The sequence below is a fragment of the Onychostoma macrolepis genome, chromosome 22 (assembly GCF_012432095.1).
Source record: "Onychostoma macrolepis isolate SWU-2019 chromosome 22, ASM1243209v1, whole genome shotgun sequence".
Lineage (NCBI taxonomy): Eukaryota > Metazoa > Chordata > Actinopteri > Cypriniformes > Cyprinidae > Onychostoma > Onychostoma macrolepis.
In genome coordinates this window covers 36598203-36616833 of record NC_081176.1, presented here as the reverse complement: position 1 = coordinate 36616833, position 18631 = coordinate 36598203, and the positions used below count along the sequence as shown (strand labels likewise).

The 18631-nt window shown below is 36.1% G+C and overlaps 1 protein-coding gene across 1 annotated transcript; it reads right to left on the bottom strand.

Annotated features, from left to right (window-relative positions):
* Positions 1 to 2526: 2526 nt before the first annotated feature.
* On the bottom strand, positions 2527 to 11233 carry LOC131529708 (uncharacterized). The gene is given in 8 exon segments (XM_058759560.1): positions 2527 to 3737; positions 3815 to 4072; positions 4551 to 4850; positions 5150 to 5302; positions 5441 to 5578; positions 5641 to 6700; positions 9032 to 9067; positions 11097 to 11233. Coding segments are annotated over 6 exon segments (1434 nt in total). The 5' UTR covers positions 6071 to 6700; positions 9032 to 9067; positions 11097 to 11233; the 3' UTR covers positions 2527 to 3582.
* Between the last annotated feature and the right edge of the window lie 7398 nt (positions 11234 to 18631).

Below are 18631 nucleotides of genomic sequence, written 5' to 3'. Positions count from 1 at the left end.
AAAAGAAACTAAATTAGGAAGTCACTTGCAATCGCTACTTGCACTCCTCGCTGCCTGCGACCTCACTTGCATTCCACACAAACTGTGCGTGTTGCCATGGAGACATGACGCTGTGGTGACTTGGGTAAAGTTGGTTTTATATTGGCACACTCGGACTATTGCATTCAATTACTTTGTTAATCACACTACATTGGACATTCTGTGGACATTCGCAAGTAAATATGACATTAAAACAATACTTGCCCATTTTGATCGATTGTGAAAAAATGTAGTAGATTACAATGATGTCGCTGATTAGAATTTACAAAAAATAACTTTATTGCACATATAATTAGAAAGGTATTGAACGCGGAAATGTGTGAATGTTGTGAATGTGCAAATATAAAACCAACTTTACCCAAGTCCGCCGTTTCTGCTGTCGGATAAGCGGGTGCACATGCGATCCGACGGCACATGGACATGTTGAACATTTTTCCCCCTTTCTGTCAGTTTATGTATTCCAGGGCATGTCACACATACACACCGCACTTTGTATGATGTTTCGTCTTTGTTTGGCGTGAGCATATGTTAGTGGGCCTCTGAGACAGGGGCGTCATGCACTCATTATTTTTGAGGGGCATGAGTGTGTGTGTGTGGGGGGTTGTCATGTGACACACAGCAGCCACAAAAGCACTTGTTTTATTTTTTATTTTATCTTTTTATTTGAAACATTCCCAAATGCATTCTCACCTTTATAGATTATGTTAGTTGATCTATAGTGAGCGGTCAAAGTAATAATGTACACTCTATTAACTATGCATAAAAACCGGTCTGTTTATTTAATTAACAGATATGGTGTTATGCCATAACATATTTTTAATACGACTGACTTCATATTTAATGTGAATTTAACATTGAAAATTAATGTGAATAAAAACATTGTAAGTTAGGCCACTAATCATAACACTTTCATTGTACAGAAAGAGAGTAAAGAACATTTACATTATTAAAGAACATTTTCACTGACAGTCTAGAGTTCAAGCGCTCTCAAAAACTCCCATTAAAATCACTGAAGCTGTTTACACTGTGAAATTAATATCGTACTTACAGATTCATACACACATTTGCACTTTGAGGTTTCTGACGAGAGAATTCGCCAGAAAGAGGTATTCAGTCAGCGAGCGAGTGAAGAAAACACCGGCATTTTAGCAACTCATCTGAGCACCTCTGATTGGTCCTTGCATTCATATGCTCAACAGAATCGTGTGAGATTGGTTATAATGCGCAGTGCTGTAAAAACGCGCCAGCCAGCTAATGCAGAATTGAATTTAGCAGCTGATGATATGAAGCACTGAACGTTTTAATCACGCCGGTGTGATTGTATTAAATATAGAAAATAATAATCTGCTATTTTTTGTCTTTTGGAAGCTGCATTCAAAATCCACTTGGCTCAAAAATCTGAGGGGGCACGTGCCCCTCACTTTGAATGGGCATGACGCCTCTGCTCTGAGATGCTGCGCAGAGCATGCGGAGGTCGGCGAAACCATTGTTTGTCATTAATAGGGTTTTTTTGTGTATGTCAATGTGTTGAAATTAAGTGTTAATTGGATTCATTGATGAAGATAATATTTATTTATGAATTACATGTGGAGAGTATGTGTTGTTGTTGAATGATGGGGCATAATTATGGAAAGTATATGGAGTACTTGAGTTTTAAGCTATGACATTTACCTGTCAATGGAATAGTCCTAGAATGGGGATAGATATATATATATCAGTGATTCTTAGACTATGGGCACTTTTATGTTCTTTGGTCATATTTTTAAAAATACATATAATTTTGGACAAATTCCTCTTTCTTTGTCAAACTAACAATAAAACCACCTTTAAAACTTTTTACTACCTTTCTATTATGATTTTTTCATACTTTTCAACCTCTTTATAGGTGTCAAAATCACTGTTTTCTCCTTGTCGCACACGCAGACTTTTAAACTTCAACAATGAAAATACAGTTAAAAAATATGACTTATCTGGTAACTATTAATGTACCTGAATTAATCACTAGTAAAATAATTAAAATACATTATAGTCTTTAAAGTGAGACCACTATCAATATTACTTTTTATACAAAATATAGCTGTTGCACAGTATTGGTGTCATTTCCATCACAACACTGTAATGTCTCTTTAAAAGGTTTGTGTGAAAGATTGTTGAGGTGGTTTCTGTGGAAATGTTCAGTGACATCAGAGCACATGTTGGACATGGAGGGAATTAAAATTTTCATCAACAACATGGGAAGAAAAATCAAGGTAAATATTGCTTGATCAGTTAATATCTTTATTCTATGTCATTTCCAAGCATGCTGTACCTTCAAGGGTGTTTTAAAAAAGCTAAACATTTTAAGTTAAGAGTATTTTGCATACATGAAATGCTAAGCATTAATTCAAAGCTAATCAGTGAAGCCATCTTCCATTTTTTCACAAAAAAACGTGGAAATGACATTTCCACCACACTGCCTCTGTGGTGAAAATAACATTTATGGTTGCAAAGTACAATTGATATGTTTAATGACTTTGTGAATTGAGTTTAATGAGTGTGATGAGTTTAAGACTTTTTCTAATAAATATCTCTGCTGTTTCTCTACATTCACGTTAATTCATCCTCATTTCCACAACACCCTGTCATTTCCATCACCACACATTTTTTAAAAATAAATAAAAAGTTCTCATCACACATTAAAAATGTATCCACAATTTATGAGATCATGCTCTACTTGATATAAAAATTCAAGTTATTTATTTTCTAATAAGCTCTTACCCAAACCAATATTATATTTCAGAGTGTGACAGGTGTACAGTTCAGCATTTGGTCCTCAGGGCAGTTAATTTATCTCATTGACAAATGTATAATTATTGTACATTGTGGAAAAACTGGTAAAACTAGTTAGAAAAATGATCTTAGACAATTCTTGAGTGGCATAAGTTATTCTATATTTAAATAACAGCTGTATGTTGAGATGTGGTGGAAATGACATTTGTTCATTGCAGGTCGGAAAAATGTAAAATATTAACAATTTCTCTTGTAATCTAAGTTTGTCCTCTTACAGACCTTAAAACTAGACAAATTATTTAAACTTATGAGACTGTGTTACGTGACTTTTGAACAAGTTTTTTTTTTTATTCAACTTCACAAGGCTAAAAGTGCCCCCAGTTGAAGAAACACATATATAGGATTTTTCCTGTTTTATTTTCCTCTTTTGCTGTTTCTTTGTTACTATGCACCTGTAAATACTTCACTCTGGACTGTACATTTTTGGTACTGTAAATAAATTACACCGTGCACGAAAGTGCTGTTGCAGGTGAGCCATCATATTTTAACATCTTTCTGGACACTTGTTACATCCCCCAGTGGCACTCGCTTTATCACATTTATAAAATAAGGAAGCAAAAATAAACAAAATGATTTGTGGAAGTCAAAAACAACATATTTAAAGACTATCTGGAATAATAAAAGATAGAAAAACATTTATTTCAGAGATTCAGCAAATAAACATTCAGTCATGACTGAAATAACATAGGAAACATTTTAGACCCATGTTGTGCATCAAAGGGTTAATATGGCAGAAAATGAACCTTTGTTGTCTCTGTAGCGCCACAGCAGGACCAAGAAGACAATGATCAAAAATATGACATTCAGTCCAGCAGTCACTCCAACTATCACTGGATCGAGACCATCAGGTCCTGATCTTCTGGAGGACGCTGAGATGAATGCAGTCATATGAGTGCTGTATGTTATACAGAAGCATTTCAATAGTGTTTATAGTTCCTAGTCTCACCTGTGACTGCGATCCAGCTCTTGGGTGACTCTCCTCTCTCTGGGTGTTTGCAGGAGTAGAAACCCTCGTGTGACTTTGAGACAGTAGAGATGATCATCTCTGTGGTTTGACTCTGGATGAGTGATCTATCTTTATAGAAATCAGCTCTGAGGTTTGGTGGGGTTGAATATTTATATAAACAGCGTAGAGTCAGAGAATCTCCTTCAGTCACAGGATGAACAGGACTCTCCAGAATCACACCAAAAGAGCAAACATCAACTGACAAAGAGGAAGATTATGGTAAGAATGTATCAACAATGTGGTGATGGCAACAACAAAAACAATAATAATAATTCATGTGGCAGTCATCCGAGAGGCGCTGCCGCTTTAATTTTGTTTTGTGTGTGTTTATTTTATTATGAAATGATTTGAATGTTCACAGGTTCTTCCTTCTTCCCGTACAATCAGAGCAACATCTATTCAACATGAAGATAATCCATAAATTAAAATTAATCAAGAAAAGCTCATTTAAAAAGATGAGTTTTAAGATGTGATTTAAAAGTAAGAAGAAAATCACTTTCACATTGTTGTGTAAGAGAGTATCAGCGATGAGGAGCAGCATTATGAAATATGTAACATTTATTTGTTTACGGGTAAATGACCAACTAGAGCGGTGGTGATTGAATTGAGATCACAATCCAGCTATTGAAATACAAAACAAAGGCTTTTGTAAATAAATACAGAAACACAGACTCACGGTGTACAGTGATATTAACAGGATGATATTTCTCTCCAGATTCAGACTCACACCAGTACACTCCAGTGTCTGATGGCATGGTGTCTCTGATTGTACATGTAGATCCTGTTTGTGATCCTCGACGTGATGAACAATCGTCCAGCCCCCAGCGGTCTGTGTATCTTCTCACTCTCCATCCAGCAGAGTTACTCTGGTCCTCACAGCTCAGAGAGAGAGAGTCTATGATGAAGTGTTGAGTTCTGTTGGGGCTGACGATCAGCAACAACAACCTCCATATTTATTAAATAGGTTTGATTACACCTATTTGATTATTCTCCCTGAAATCCACTTATGTTAAGTTATATTTTAGTTTTTGTGATAATTTTCATCCATTAGAATTGAAAAGCGAACCCAGGAATCAAGGTTTCACTGGTTAGTTTGTCTGTTTAGGCCCTGCTGGATGCAGTAACTACTGACAGCAAAAGCATCTTTCTCCATTGACAACATTAAAAAGTAGCCATATATTATGACAGGATAAAATTTCAAGACACTTCAAGCTCTAAAAAGATCAAGGAAAATGTCCAGCGTGTCACTCCTTCTGTGGTTCAGTCTGAACTCACCGGTGACCCACAGTGGCTGTGTGTTGCTGTATGTGTAATGGGCTGGTTCTTCTCTCTCTGCTCCACACACATAAACTCCTGTGTGATTTACAGCAGCAGAACTGACAGTGGAGTTTCCTCCAGCTGAGAGCAGCTCATAATGCTTTCTGTAGCCTGTATAAAGTGAAAATGTGCAGTGACCTCAAGAAATGACCTCTGTTGGTATAATCAGAGTATTCAGATTGATTCAATATTTTAATCTCTATAATATTTTTTATGAAACCAGTTCATTCAGGTGTTATTATATCTTACCTAATGAGACCGTTTCAGTGAAGCAGCTGAATGTCCAGCCTGTAGAGGAGCCGTTAACCTCACAGATCAGAGTCACTGGATCTCCTTCAGTCAACCATGTCTGTGTAGAAACACTTAAAACTGCTCTGGGGACTGAAGCTGAGAAATCACTCGTTAATAACATGTTAAACGTGTGTGTGTGAAGAGATGATCAAACTCACCTACTGTCAGTGTAACTTCATCACTGCGGTGTGAGATAACTTCATCACTGTGGTATGAGATGCGTGATCTTTCTCTCTCTTCTCCATTACAGGAGTAATTGCCTGCGTCAGACTCAGTAACAGGACTGAATGTGTAGTCTGTAGACTGTAGTCTACTGAAAGCATAGACCGAACCGTCTTTATACCAGCTGTACCGCCAGCTAGAGACTCCTTCAGCATATATGTCACATCTGAGAGTGACTCTATCTCCTCTGAACACATGTTGATCAGGTTTAATGGTCACTTTGGCTTTTGGTGTTTCTGTACAATGACAACAATTCACAATGAAAATATTGTGCTGCTTTACTGTATGAACACAGTTACTTGACTGTAAAACACACGCTAAATCAGATAAGGCTGAAGTGCTGTTCTCTATAGCTGTTATAGTCATTTATAAAAGATATGTCAATATATATATTGTCAAAGTCAAAGTCACCTTTATTTATATAGCGCTTTTACAATACAGATTGTGTCAAAGCACTTAACAGTATCAAATTGGAGGATAGTGTGTCAGTAATGTATAATGATAAGATTAAACACTCAATTTTCAGTTAAAGGCATTTCATTATTGAATTCAGACATGTCATTGTCTAGCTCGGTTTAGTTTAAATGGTATCTGTGCAATCAAATCGGCGATAATCGCTAGAAATTAAGTGTCCCCAACTGAGCAAGCCAGAGGCGACAGCGGCAAGGAACCAAAACTCCCTCTGAGACAGAATGGAGAAAAAAACCTTGGGAGAAACCAGGCTCAGTCGGGGGTCAGTTCTCCTCTGACCAGACGAAACCCACAGTTCAAAAGTTTATATTTCTATTTTATTTTGTTGCAATTTCTAACAATAGTAGTATTATGTAGTTAGGTATTTTATTATATTTTAGTTATTTTGTTATTTTTGGTTGATATATCTGGGGATATATCTCTGGGGGTCATCTGGGTGTCCTGGTCTCCGCTGACGATCAGGGCTGTAGACATCATCTCTTGGTGCTGATCCACCATCTGATCGGATACGGACTGAGAAACAGACTAGGAAAGAAACAGACAAATATTAGCGTAGATGCCATTCAACTGACGATGTAACGAGTACATCGTGTGTTATGGGGAGTGTTCCCGGTTCCGGTTGATCTAATTAATGCAGCCTAACAATCCTTTAACGGATTTGAATAATAGAAGCGTGTGTCGTTATGTGTAAGCCAGGCTAAAGAGATGGGTCTTTAATCTAGAGTTAAACTGACTAAATCCTGACTGAAATTCCTCACAGATATCATTTTTCTCTAGGAAGGAATATAATTGTGAGGATACTACCTTTTCTAGTATCTTTGACAGAAAAGGGAGATTTGAGATCGGTCTGTAATTAACTAGATCTTTGGGGTCAAGTTGTGGTTTTTAATGAGAGGCTTAATAACAGCCAATTTGAAGGTTTTGGGGACATATCCTAATGACAATGATGAATTAATAATAGCCAAAAGAGGATATATGACTTCTGGAAGCAGCTCTTTTAGTAGTTTAGATGGAATCGGGTCTAACATACATGTTGTTGGTTTAGATGATTTAACAAGTTTATACAATTCTTCCTCTCCTACAGTAGAGAATGAGTGGAATTGTTCCTCAGGGGATCTATAGTGCGCTATCTGATGCGATACTGTAGCTGACGGCTGCAAGGATACAATTTTATCTCTGATAGTATCGATCTTGGAAGTGAAGTAGTTCATAAAGTCATTACTGCTATGCTCTTGGGAAATGCCAACACCTGTTGATGCTTGATTTTTCGTTAATTTAGTTACTGTATTGAATAAATACCGAGGGTTATGTTTGTTTTCTTCTAGAAGAGACGAAAAGTAATCAGATCTAGCAGTTGTCAAGTTGTCATGTCAATATATTGGGAATTTGGAAACATGAGTTGGGAAAGTTTTCAACAAGTTTACCAACAGTTTCACTTTCAACACCATTTCACAGTAAATGTAAAAAATATATATGTTTGTGTGTGTGTTTCTTGTCACACCACAGAACTGTCACATGAATAATTCCAACCTGGTCTCATAGAAATTCGTACCTCTGCGCACTTTTTGTGCAACACCGTTTTACGTACCTTGCTGCACGTTTCGCCGCAGTTTCAAATAGAAATGTCCACTGAGTGGCGCTAAAACACAGGTTCAATATGTAAACCCTGGCACGTTTTTATTACGTAGATATTGGTATGTATTGCTGTTTTTTTATTATGTTGCTTCAGATACGTATTGTGGCGGTTCAGAATTCAAATATCCGGGGACTATCGGGTAGGTTTAGGGCTGGATTTGGTGTAGGGCGTATTTTCAACACGCCCTACACCAAATCCAGCACTAAACCTACCCGATAGTGTTAACAAATGCAAAACTGATATAAAAACATATTAACTGATGCAACTGCGCCATCTGAACTTCCTTTTACGCAGATTTTAACTGCTTTGTCGAACCGTAGTTACACGGGATTCGAACCGGTGCTTTTCGTTGCCTAAGTCCGTCTCCGTACTCCGTGAGCTACCGAACAAACTTATCACCGATGAAAACCCATAGATATGAAGCTGGATGTGTGCGATGTTAACGTTCGAAAGCATCACTTTTCAAATCTTCCAGCATATTAATATTGTTTTGAAGTCATAGCATCATATTCTTCAAGTAATTGTGCCAAAATTACGCTTTATTAATCGCAACTCTGTAAATTTGTGTGAAAATGTTCATTTATTTTGGAAACTGCAGTGATATGTAGTTATTGGTACGTATTTCATGGCACGCTAAAAAGTGCACCCAGGTACGTAAATGCTATGAGACCAGGTTGAATAATTCAACTTGCTAAAAGAGTGCATTTAAAATCATAATAAAAAGTAAGTAATTTCTCAACTCTCAGCTGGTTTGTAACAGTTACTGTAGAATCACTCATATGTGATGAAATATGTGACCTTGGACCACAAAACCAGTCATAAGTGTAAATTTTTCGAAATAGAGATTTATACATCATCTGAAAGCTGAATAAATAATCTTTTCATTGATGTATGGTTTGACAACTATTTGAAAATTTGGAATCTGAGGGTGCAAAAAAATCTAAATATTGAGAAAATCACCTTTAAAGTTCCCAATGAAGTTCTTAGCAATGCATATTACTAATCAAAAATTATGTTTTGATATATTTACAGTAGTACATTTTCAAAATATCTTCATGGAACATGATCTTTACTTAATATCCTAATGATTTTTGGCATAAAAGAGAAATGTATAATTTTGACCCATACAATGTATTGTTGGCTATTGCTACAAATATACCTGTGCTGCTTATGACTGCTTTTGTGCTGCAGGGTCACAAATATGAATCAAATTGGCTCACCTTCAGTATGTCCGGAGTAGATGTTTGAAATCAGCACTAAAAACACAAAGAGAAAAACTCATTACAATGTGAACATTGAGCTGATAATGATAAAGATGAACAAACATTAAGATATTGTGTATGTGTCTAGATAAACATGAAAACGTCTGACTGGTATTTTATAGGCTTGGTCATAGTAGAGAAGTGTTTAGGGAACTTGAAGGAAACAGTCTGATCACGAGCAGAAGAATAAAGACAAACTCTTACTAACTGCGAAAATATGACGAAAATTTTGTCATAGCGAAAACACTTGAACGTGTTGTCTTCAACCAGGTCTCATTGTTACTTTCACAGAACAACAAACTGGACGCTAAACAGTCAGGTTTCAGGAGTGGCCATTCAACTGAGACTGCGCTTCTCTCGGTCACTGAAGCCCTGCGAATTGCAAAAGCCCATTCCAAATCATCAGTCCTCATTCTGCTGGATCTATCTGCCGCGTTTGACACTGTCAATCATCAGATACTCCTCTCCACCCTCTCATCACTGGGCATCACTGGCATTCCACTAAGCTGGTTTGAATCCTATCTCACTGGTAGGTCTTTCAGGGTGGCCTGGGGAGGGGAGGTATCCAAAGCACATACACTGGTCACTGGGGTTCCTCAGGGATCGGTTCTTGGACCCCTCCTCTTCTCCACATACACTACATCACTGGGTCCCATCAGGCTCAGCACCCGCCTACATGCACTCACTATTAAGAATCTACATCCTCTCCAGAAGTCTGAGATCTGCTAGTGAGCGACGCCTCGTGGTACCATCACAGAGAAGCTCAAAATCACTCTCCAGAACATTCTCGTTCACCATTCCTGGCTGGTGGAATGATCTTCCCACCCATATTCAGAGTGCTGGATCCCTGTTCAAGCAACAGCTGAAAACTCATCTCTTTCGACACTACTTGACTTCATCCTACACATTAAAAAAAAACAAAAAAACTCTTTCTCCTTATTTATTCCTTCCCTTGCTAGCTTGTACTTATTTAATCAATGCCTGAGACTTCGTGTTACAAGCACTTCGTTTGTCGGATTGCCTCTTCAAGATGAATCGCTTTATGTATTCCCCAAATTGTAAGTCGCTTTGGATAAAAGCGTCTGCAAAATGACTAAATGTTACTGTGTACTAGTGAATACTAGGATAACAGCAACAATAACTGCCAAACAGACCAGCAGAACTGATTCAACACCATTACACTGATCTACAACACAACAGAGCAAGCTTATTACATTTTTAAATTCATTTTATTTTAATATCGTTTTCAAATTTGCTATACAATTCAGTTTAGTTTTTATTAGTTTCATTGTTAGTTTTAGTTTAGTTCTTTTGTGAACACATTTGTTTAGTTTTTATATAGTTTAGTTTCAGTTTTAGTTTCAGTTTAGCAGAATCAACAGATCACTTCTCAGAAAGAAGGCCAAAGAAAGACGCAGGCATAATTTAACCTTATTGAGGCAAACGATTAGCCACACAAAATTAACACATGCTGAGACTGATTAGATGGTAAAATATACACCAAAGGAAGCAGTCAGGCCTTTTTACTAAATACAGCTACACAAGTTGTGCTTAATGTCATATCTAATGGTGCGTTGAGATATTTAATATGAAAATAAATGTAGCCTAATTTGGATACATTAGATGTCTTTTGTTATTTAACTATAATCATGATAACTGTGGTGTCTTGCTCACTTTTCCGTGAACAGCCACAAATCAAAGCTGGGACTAATGAAATCCAATAATATCGGCAATCGTATTTAACAATAAAGACTCATATTTGAATATGCTCTTTTCTTTATTTATGAAGAATTATAAGCGTGTGTATGATGTGATTTAGCCTATGCATATTTGTAGGAAAGCCTGGCAGAGTGATCATAAAATAATAGGCAAAAGTTAGGTTATTGTTTACAGAAAGGCGCCTTCTCATCTTTTTTTCTGTTAATTATCATGTTGGCTGCGTGTCTGTTTTTCTTCAAAGCACCAGCTTGCCTAATCTTGGTTTGATTGCTTGTTACATGAGAAAATAAATCATTTTGCCTACCTGATGTTGTAGATTAATGCGGGTGCGGTTCGGCTCGTGACTCGCGGTCTTTATGTCGAACGGTTCTGGTCTGGTACAGAATTAAATGAGTGCTGCTGTGGGATAACGGGTCGGTGTTCTGTTGGGTGTTACACCAAATTCTGTGACCATCGTATTCTGTGACCCTAGTAGGCGCTGTTGTCACTGTTTGGCTTGAACTGTATCACACAGGCGGATTGGGCACGCAAACAGCGTACAGGTTTAAAGCGCCCGTGCACATTGTATGAGCGCGTCAACACAGTCTGGTCGCGTGCGCCGAATGAACTGTTCAAAACAGATTTCTTTACATCAACAAACATACATACATATGTATATATATATATATATATGTATATATATATATATATATATATATATATATATATATATATAGCCTAAGGGAAATTCTTTCCCACAGAAAGACTTTGATGTTCTCCAAATGTTATTTTAAAAATAAGTAAATACACTAAAAACATTTGAAAGTTTTAATATGAACACTACAGCTTTTACAATATTAACTGGCATTTATTTTATTTATTCATTTTCTAAGACTTTTAGTTTTTACATTTGCACTTTAATTTCTATTTTAAAAATTATGGTGTTAAATTGTGGCTTTTGTGCATTGTCTCTCTTCTCTCTGTCCAATTGCTCTCTCTCCGTTACTCCAGGTTCCTGCTCATAATTGACTGGAGAAGTGGACTGGCTGCTTCTGCACGCTTGCATCATTTAAAAGTCGCAACCTTACAAGACTGAGAGAGCACAGCTGTGTGTTGAGAGGACGCAGAGGTGTTAGTGTCCCGTTCCTTTTCAATTGTTGTTTCAACGTTTACCAAACAGGACCCGTGCAGGAGTCCGTCAGAGGACCCCGTGTGCGTGATGCACCGTTTACAGGTATTTCCCAGAACTGTCACACAGCTCATATATTTCTCCGCCAACGGGTGAGAACGTAATGATTATGAAAATGATTATTTATTTTTGATAATTATTTTATTTCAGTTAGTTTTTCAATAACTGTTGTTAGTTTCGTTTTGTTTTAGTTTTTCAATTATTTTGACATTTTTATTTTGTTTCAGTTTACGAAAATAACCTTGCAACAGAGTGCATTTCTCTTTCACAAACAGCACTAACTGCACACTCATATATCATGGACTAGAGCTGGATCTGAAACTCTGAGAGCAGCAAGAAAAGACATACCCCGCTAGAAATTGTACGTTCCCAGCACGTTCTGAGAACGTCCCCGCTGGTGTCAAGGACGTCACCTGGTAACGCTCCCAGAATGTTCTGAGAAGGTCATCATGTCGAGTTCTTTAAAGGGTTAGGGGACGTTATTTGTGGGACCTTAGCAGAACTTTCAGGACGTTCTCGGAACATTTAGGGGACCATATTTTATTTGTTTTCAAGACCTTTGGGGGACCAACCTAGAATATTATTTTTTGGTCCTATTTAGGTATTTCCATCACATTTATTGAATATTTTCAGAACCTTTAGTAACATTACAGTAAACTTTAGGGGATCAAACTATAATGTTACTGCAACACACACTGGTTCTTGGTCTGCAAAACCCAATCGGGCATAAGCACTGTGTCTTCACACTTAACATATTAAAAGATAAAAATACAAAGCAGGAATTCTTCATTCATTTACATTGTGGGTGAGAGAGAGGGGGCAGAGAAAGCACAATCAATTCAATTGAATTCAAACTGGCTTTATTGCCATGAAAACTTCCATAGAATCAACATTTGCCAAAATAACGGTAAACAGTAACAGTATAACAATTTACATTAATTATATAAAATGTGTGTGTATGTGCGTGTGTCAGTCGCTGTCTGCATCTTCAGGTGCCCCGAGTTGTTCTTCTGCTGCCTGAAAAAAATGCATAAATAACAATATTTACCAATCACTTCAATTGCTTTTTAATTACACTTAGGTATATACAGTGGTGCTTGAAAGATGGGCGAACCCTTTAGAACAGCGGTCACCAACCTATCGATCGAGATGGTAGATCTTTATCACTGCCCCAGTAGATCCCAAAAATAATAGTAAAGCAGTAACCAAGGAAACGCTATATCATGGCTGGTTCATAAGTGCTATCTGCTGTTAGAGAGTGAATTTGAGCCTCATTCAGTCCAGCTATCTTTGTTTCATGCAGATGTTTTATGTAGCAAAAAATAAAATACATAAAACCTCAAGTCAGACCATTCTGTTTTTGTTTTAAATCCTGAAATTCTACAATCACATTCAAATGAAAAACAACTGCTCGTGCACCATATGTCTATCATCTTTGTTTAGATCATGATTAAAATGCAGTGGTTGCCTTTAATTTCAAAAGGCTACAGGTATTTGTGTTAAAGGCTAGTTTGTTTGTTACAATTAAATAGCCAATAAATTTGCTTTTAAAAAATCAGTATCAGAATAAGCTAAAAAAACCTGATAATGTTTTAGGTAGGTTTAGCGCCACTGTATGTACTAAGTAAATAAGTGAAGGGATAAATCAAACAGTTATGCTATTCTAGAGATTTTATATATATATATATATATATATATATATATATATATATATATATATACACACACACACATACATACATACATACATACATACACACACACACACACACTCACAGTGGGTAAAATAAGTATTGAATACACATCACAATTTTTCTCAGTAAATACTTCTCTAAAGGTGCTGTTCCACAAAAGTTGTTTGCACCGTGCTCTTCCATCGCTTGATCTTGTGTGTGTGTGTGTGTGTGTGTGTGTGTGTGTCTGCATGTAGGGTTAATAATAGCTCAGTGAATAAAACAGCTTACAGGTGTTAAGACCACCTTGGCACGGTGAGGTGCATGTTTAAGGGTTTCCCCAATACATGCATCAATTTCCTTTTCTGTGATTTTTGGAAATTGTCTGGCACAAGCACCTAGAAAAGAAGGTACCATAATAAATGTGAAAATCCCAAATATGTCTATGCAATGTAAAGGACAACATTCTATTAAATCTGATTATTCTCATTGATTAAAATACTAATTCATCCATGTGAAATGGTGATTAAATTATGTTTTTAAAAAGTTAAACATTGCGGCAGTGTATTTGTACAGACATGGTTTATAATTTGCTCTTTAAAACAGTTGCATGAATAAGTAAGAGAGAGAGGCTTTGAAAAGCTTACTTAAAACAATATGGTGGAGGGATGTCCCCATGAAGGGCAGCTTTGCTTTTTGGCCTTTCAGGCTGTAATTTGACCAGGCCTCATTGGTAGCTAGTTTCCGGAGGATTCTTCTCACAGCATCCCCAATGCTGCTGCCTCCCAACAAGCTCAAAAACTGGATCTATGCAACATATAAAAATAAGGTAACACTTTACAGTAAGGTTGTATTAATTAACGTTAGTTAATGCATTAGTTAACATGAACTAAAAATGAACTATGCCTGTAAATAGCTTTATTAATAAGCTTTATTTAATTATACTACTTACAGTATATACACAAGTTTATGTAGCAGCTAACACACACAAATGGATAAACAATACTAACTCATTTGGGCACTGATTTGGGCTACTGGTAAACTTGGAAACCATCTAAAAACATCAGTGGATAATGTTTCTCATGTTTGTAGACTGTTTATTAACATGACTTACCATTAACAAAGTATTTACTAAGGGAATTTGTGAACCTTATTGTAAAGTTTACACTAGTTCAACATTAACTAACATTTAACTAACATTTGTAAATTGTTTATTAACATGATTTAGGCATACCACTAACAAATAATAAACAAACAAATAAAAAAGATAACAGTTTTGTTCCCGTGTGACAGCAAACCACACACAACAGATCACAACTGTAAATGCGGGAAATCTCGCGCTGACAAACGTGACTTTAGAGTAAACACATGGAGGACAACGTGCAAGAAGAAATGAATATGACCAACAGAGGACCATGTGGGAACGTTCTGTTAAAGTCCCAAATGTTCTCTTTATAACGTTGCTATGTGACCATAGAATAACCAATACAGAACGTTCCCGTTAAGTCATATCTGGAACGTTGAACAGCAGCACTTTCATAACCAAAAGCGGACGTTTTAGGAACGTCCCTAATGTTCTCTAAAGGTTCGGGACTTTTGTCACCTTTACAGAACTTGATGTTGTATCGACGTTGCGCAAGGTCGCGAGAACGTCCCCTCCTATGTGGGATACATCTAGGAACACTAAAACATTTGATCGTTTATATAATATAATAGCAATTCCACTGAAATACATTCAGAGAAAATAATACTCACAGAGCACAAGAGGAAGCTGACTGAGCTCCATACTGACCGAATGATGACAGACGGTTAAAGACTCAAGACTTCCTGAAATCTGCAGTCAGATCTTTAGCAACATCATGACGGATTAAAGACAGTTTAATCAGATTAAAGACAAATGTACCTCATGTGCTACAGAAGATCTTTTGATAATGTTGATAATCTTGTAACATGTGAACGCAGTTTAATATTCATACACTGAGGCAACAAATGGGCAGTGAATCAAATTTAATGATTATGATTCCAGTTTATCTTAATGAATCCACCTTCTTAATTTGAAAAATGATTATTTTCAGTTGTTTTAAGGAAGAAATGCTGACTACACTGACTACAAAGGCGGACTACACTACATTTTAGAAAGATATAGCCTGCATCAGATATCAATATCTAACTGAGAGAATGATGTGAAAGAGGAAGTACAAGAGAAAGAATTAACAGCTTGTACACTGTAAAAAGTGATGAGTTGACTTAACTTTAAAAAATTGAGGAAACCCGTTGCCTTAAAGTTAAGTAATTTATTTTTTTTAAGTTAAGTGAATTGTCAAGTTCACTTAACTTTTTTTTTTATTATTATTATTAATTTTTTAATAAATTATTTTTTTAAGGCAACGGTTTCCTCATTTTTAAAAAAAGTTAAGTCAACTTATGACTTTTTACAGTGTATAACTTAGACGCATTACTAAGAACGTCTAATTGATGGTGTTATCATGATTACAAATAAACCACATGCAGTGTGAAGAGAAGCTCATACCAGTGGTTTTCAGAGTTTGTTTTGTTAGTGCTTTTTGCAGAATGAGAAGTTTAGTAAAACTAAACATACAACACACACACACACACACACACACACACGGGTAGTTGACTAATAGCCAGTAAAAAATGCTTTTTTTGTAAAAGACCATTTTTGAAGAAGAAATGCATATATTTATGTAGTGTAAAGTCTGATCTTTGAGAAAATATTAAGGGTCACTAACTTTGTCAATTCTTTCATTGTTTTTTTTTAAACATTTTTACTGAACTGTACCATAAATCTGTCCTATGGTGGCGTAATTAAGAAAAGATAAACTCTTAATATATCATGAGAGAGATTTATCTTTATTGTTAGACACTTATTTTCATATAACATTATTTATTTGAAATTATAATATACAATTATATGAAATTATAATTAACAATTTTTCCCCATGACTTGGACAATTTCAAGACAAACTTTGACAACAAGACAAACTTTGCTGTCATCCGTTCAAAACTGATGGAAATTATACCATTTTAAGTTGAGTGATATTTATATCTCCCCTATTGCAATACTCAACTGTTTTTTAAGATATTGAGATAATAACAAATCTGTGGTTCTTTTATTTGTCACACCACAGGACATGACATCACACTAAAGGACAGAAATAGTTATTAAAGTATTTCTATTTAACTTTGAACATGTCAAAGGAGAAAGAAAGTTTCATTTTGATATAAACAATATCAACATGGTTTTAAACAAAACTAAATGTTCATCAACAAAATATCTTACCTGGTCATAGCTTTGCTTTCTGATGTCTGTTTGAACAATAAAAATACTTTTGTTAATTATGATAGAAATATAAATTTGAAAGGCTCTTCACACGATATAGCTCGTACTTCATCTGTTTGTAATACTCAGCACGTGTTTGTGAATCACAGCAGCAGCAGAAGCAGCACATATTCCTGCTACAGCAGCTGAAGACAGACAGTCAGTCAATGATAATCTCTAGATGATATTTTACACCTTTGGTCATCAGTTGTATTTGATTGATTTATAAAGTAAAAGGTGCTGTCTGGTGGGTTTTTGAGCAGCAGCAGCTAAAACAGCTGAACTCAACAGAAATGAATGTTCACAGGAAAATGTTGGCTTTGTGAACAAAATATATGGCTGTGAAAACTGCACCTGAATGAATAAATGATACTCACCAGCGACATTAATGCCTATTGATCTGTAGTTTATAAAGTCCAGAGTATGTGTTCATGATGGTCTGAGGGTCCAGCTCCAGTCTGTCTCTCAATCTCTCAGTGCCTTCATTACACTGAACATCTGTACAGATTCTACTGAGATTTGAGCGATACGAATACCATCAAAATACCATATTATCTTCCCTTGTTGGTTCATTTTAACATCAGTGTGTAGCGTGACAGAATCTCCCTCCATCACTGACACTGAGATCTCGTCTGAAGAAACACAAAGCACAGCTGAAGAAGAAATGATCGGTTTAGTATATTATATATAAATGACTCCGAGTCGACTCTCTCTTTTGAGACAATAACTTTATACACGGTGCACTTTCAGATTTAAAACTTTGCAGGATGTTTTCATTCACTCAGAGCTGTGTTACACAATGCATGAAAGATAATTAAAAAAAAATCCATAATAGGGGCACTTTAAACTGAGACAAATCTGCTATTATTTTAATCTCCAATCTGTTATTTATCAGTTTAGATAGTTTTGTAATGCTTCACTAACTAGCAGAAGACTCTAACCAGATGTAAAGTCCAGCTGTGCAGATGAGGAACCGCGTTACAATGTGCCCCGCTATTATTAAACCATGCTATTATATGACATTAGTGATGTAATTTACACTATTTACTTTGGGTTTTAACAAGAAACAGGTGAATAAAGACTGACAATCGAGGTTTAATGTTCAGAAATGATTATTTCCAGAAATGTAAAGCATTTAGGCTCGTTTGTGTCTCATGAGAGTGCGTGGAGGGAGGGGAGAGTATGTCTGTGTTTTTCTGAATGTGTTTCTTTACATATTTGCACACATTGTTTTGAACTACAAATGCCATCATTTTATTTGAAATGGTTAATAATTTTATTTTATTGACAACATATTTTTGCTCCCCTATCTGCACAAAACCCATGGCATGACGCAGGCAGCAATGTGATTGGATGATAGTTAACACATATTGTGTTGTTTCTCTCTCTCTTTGTTTTTACACGTGATCAACTTAAAGTTACACACAATGTGTTAAAATGGCCATAACACAGAAATGCGTTATTAATTAACACATCCTTTTTGAGAGTGTGGCTGCGTCTGTGTTCTTTAATGTGTGCATTATTAGTAAATCACCCGCAGACAGTACATTAAAATCTGTTACACATTACTTACTAACAGCTTTTAAGCTAAATCGGTGTTTTTCCACTAGAGGACTCACGTGATCAGATAGGCCTAATAATACCAACAGTACATCGGT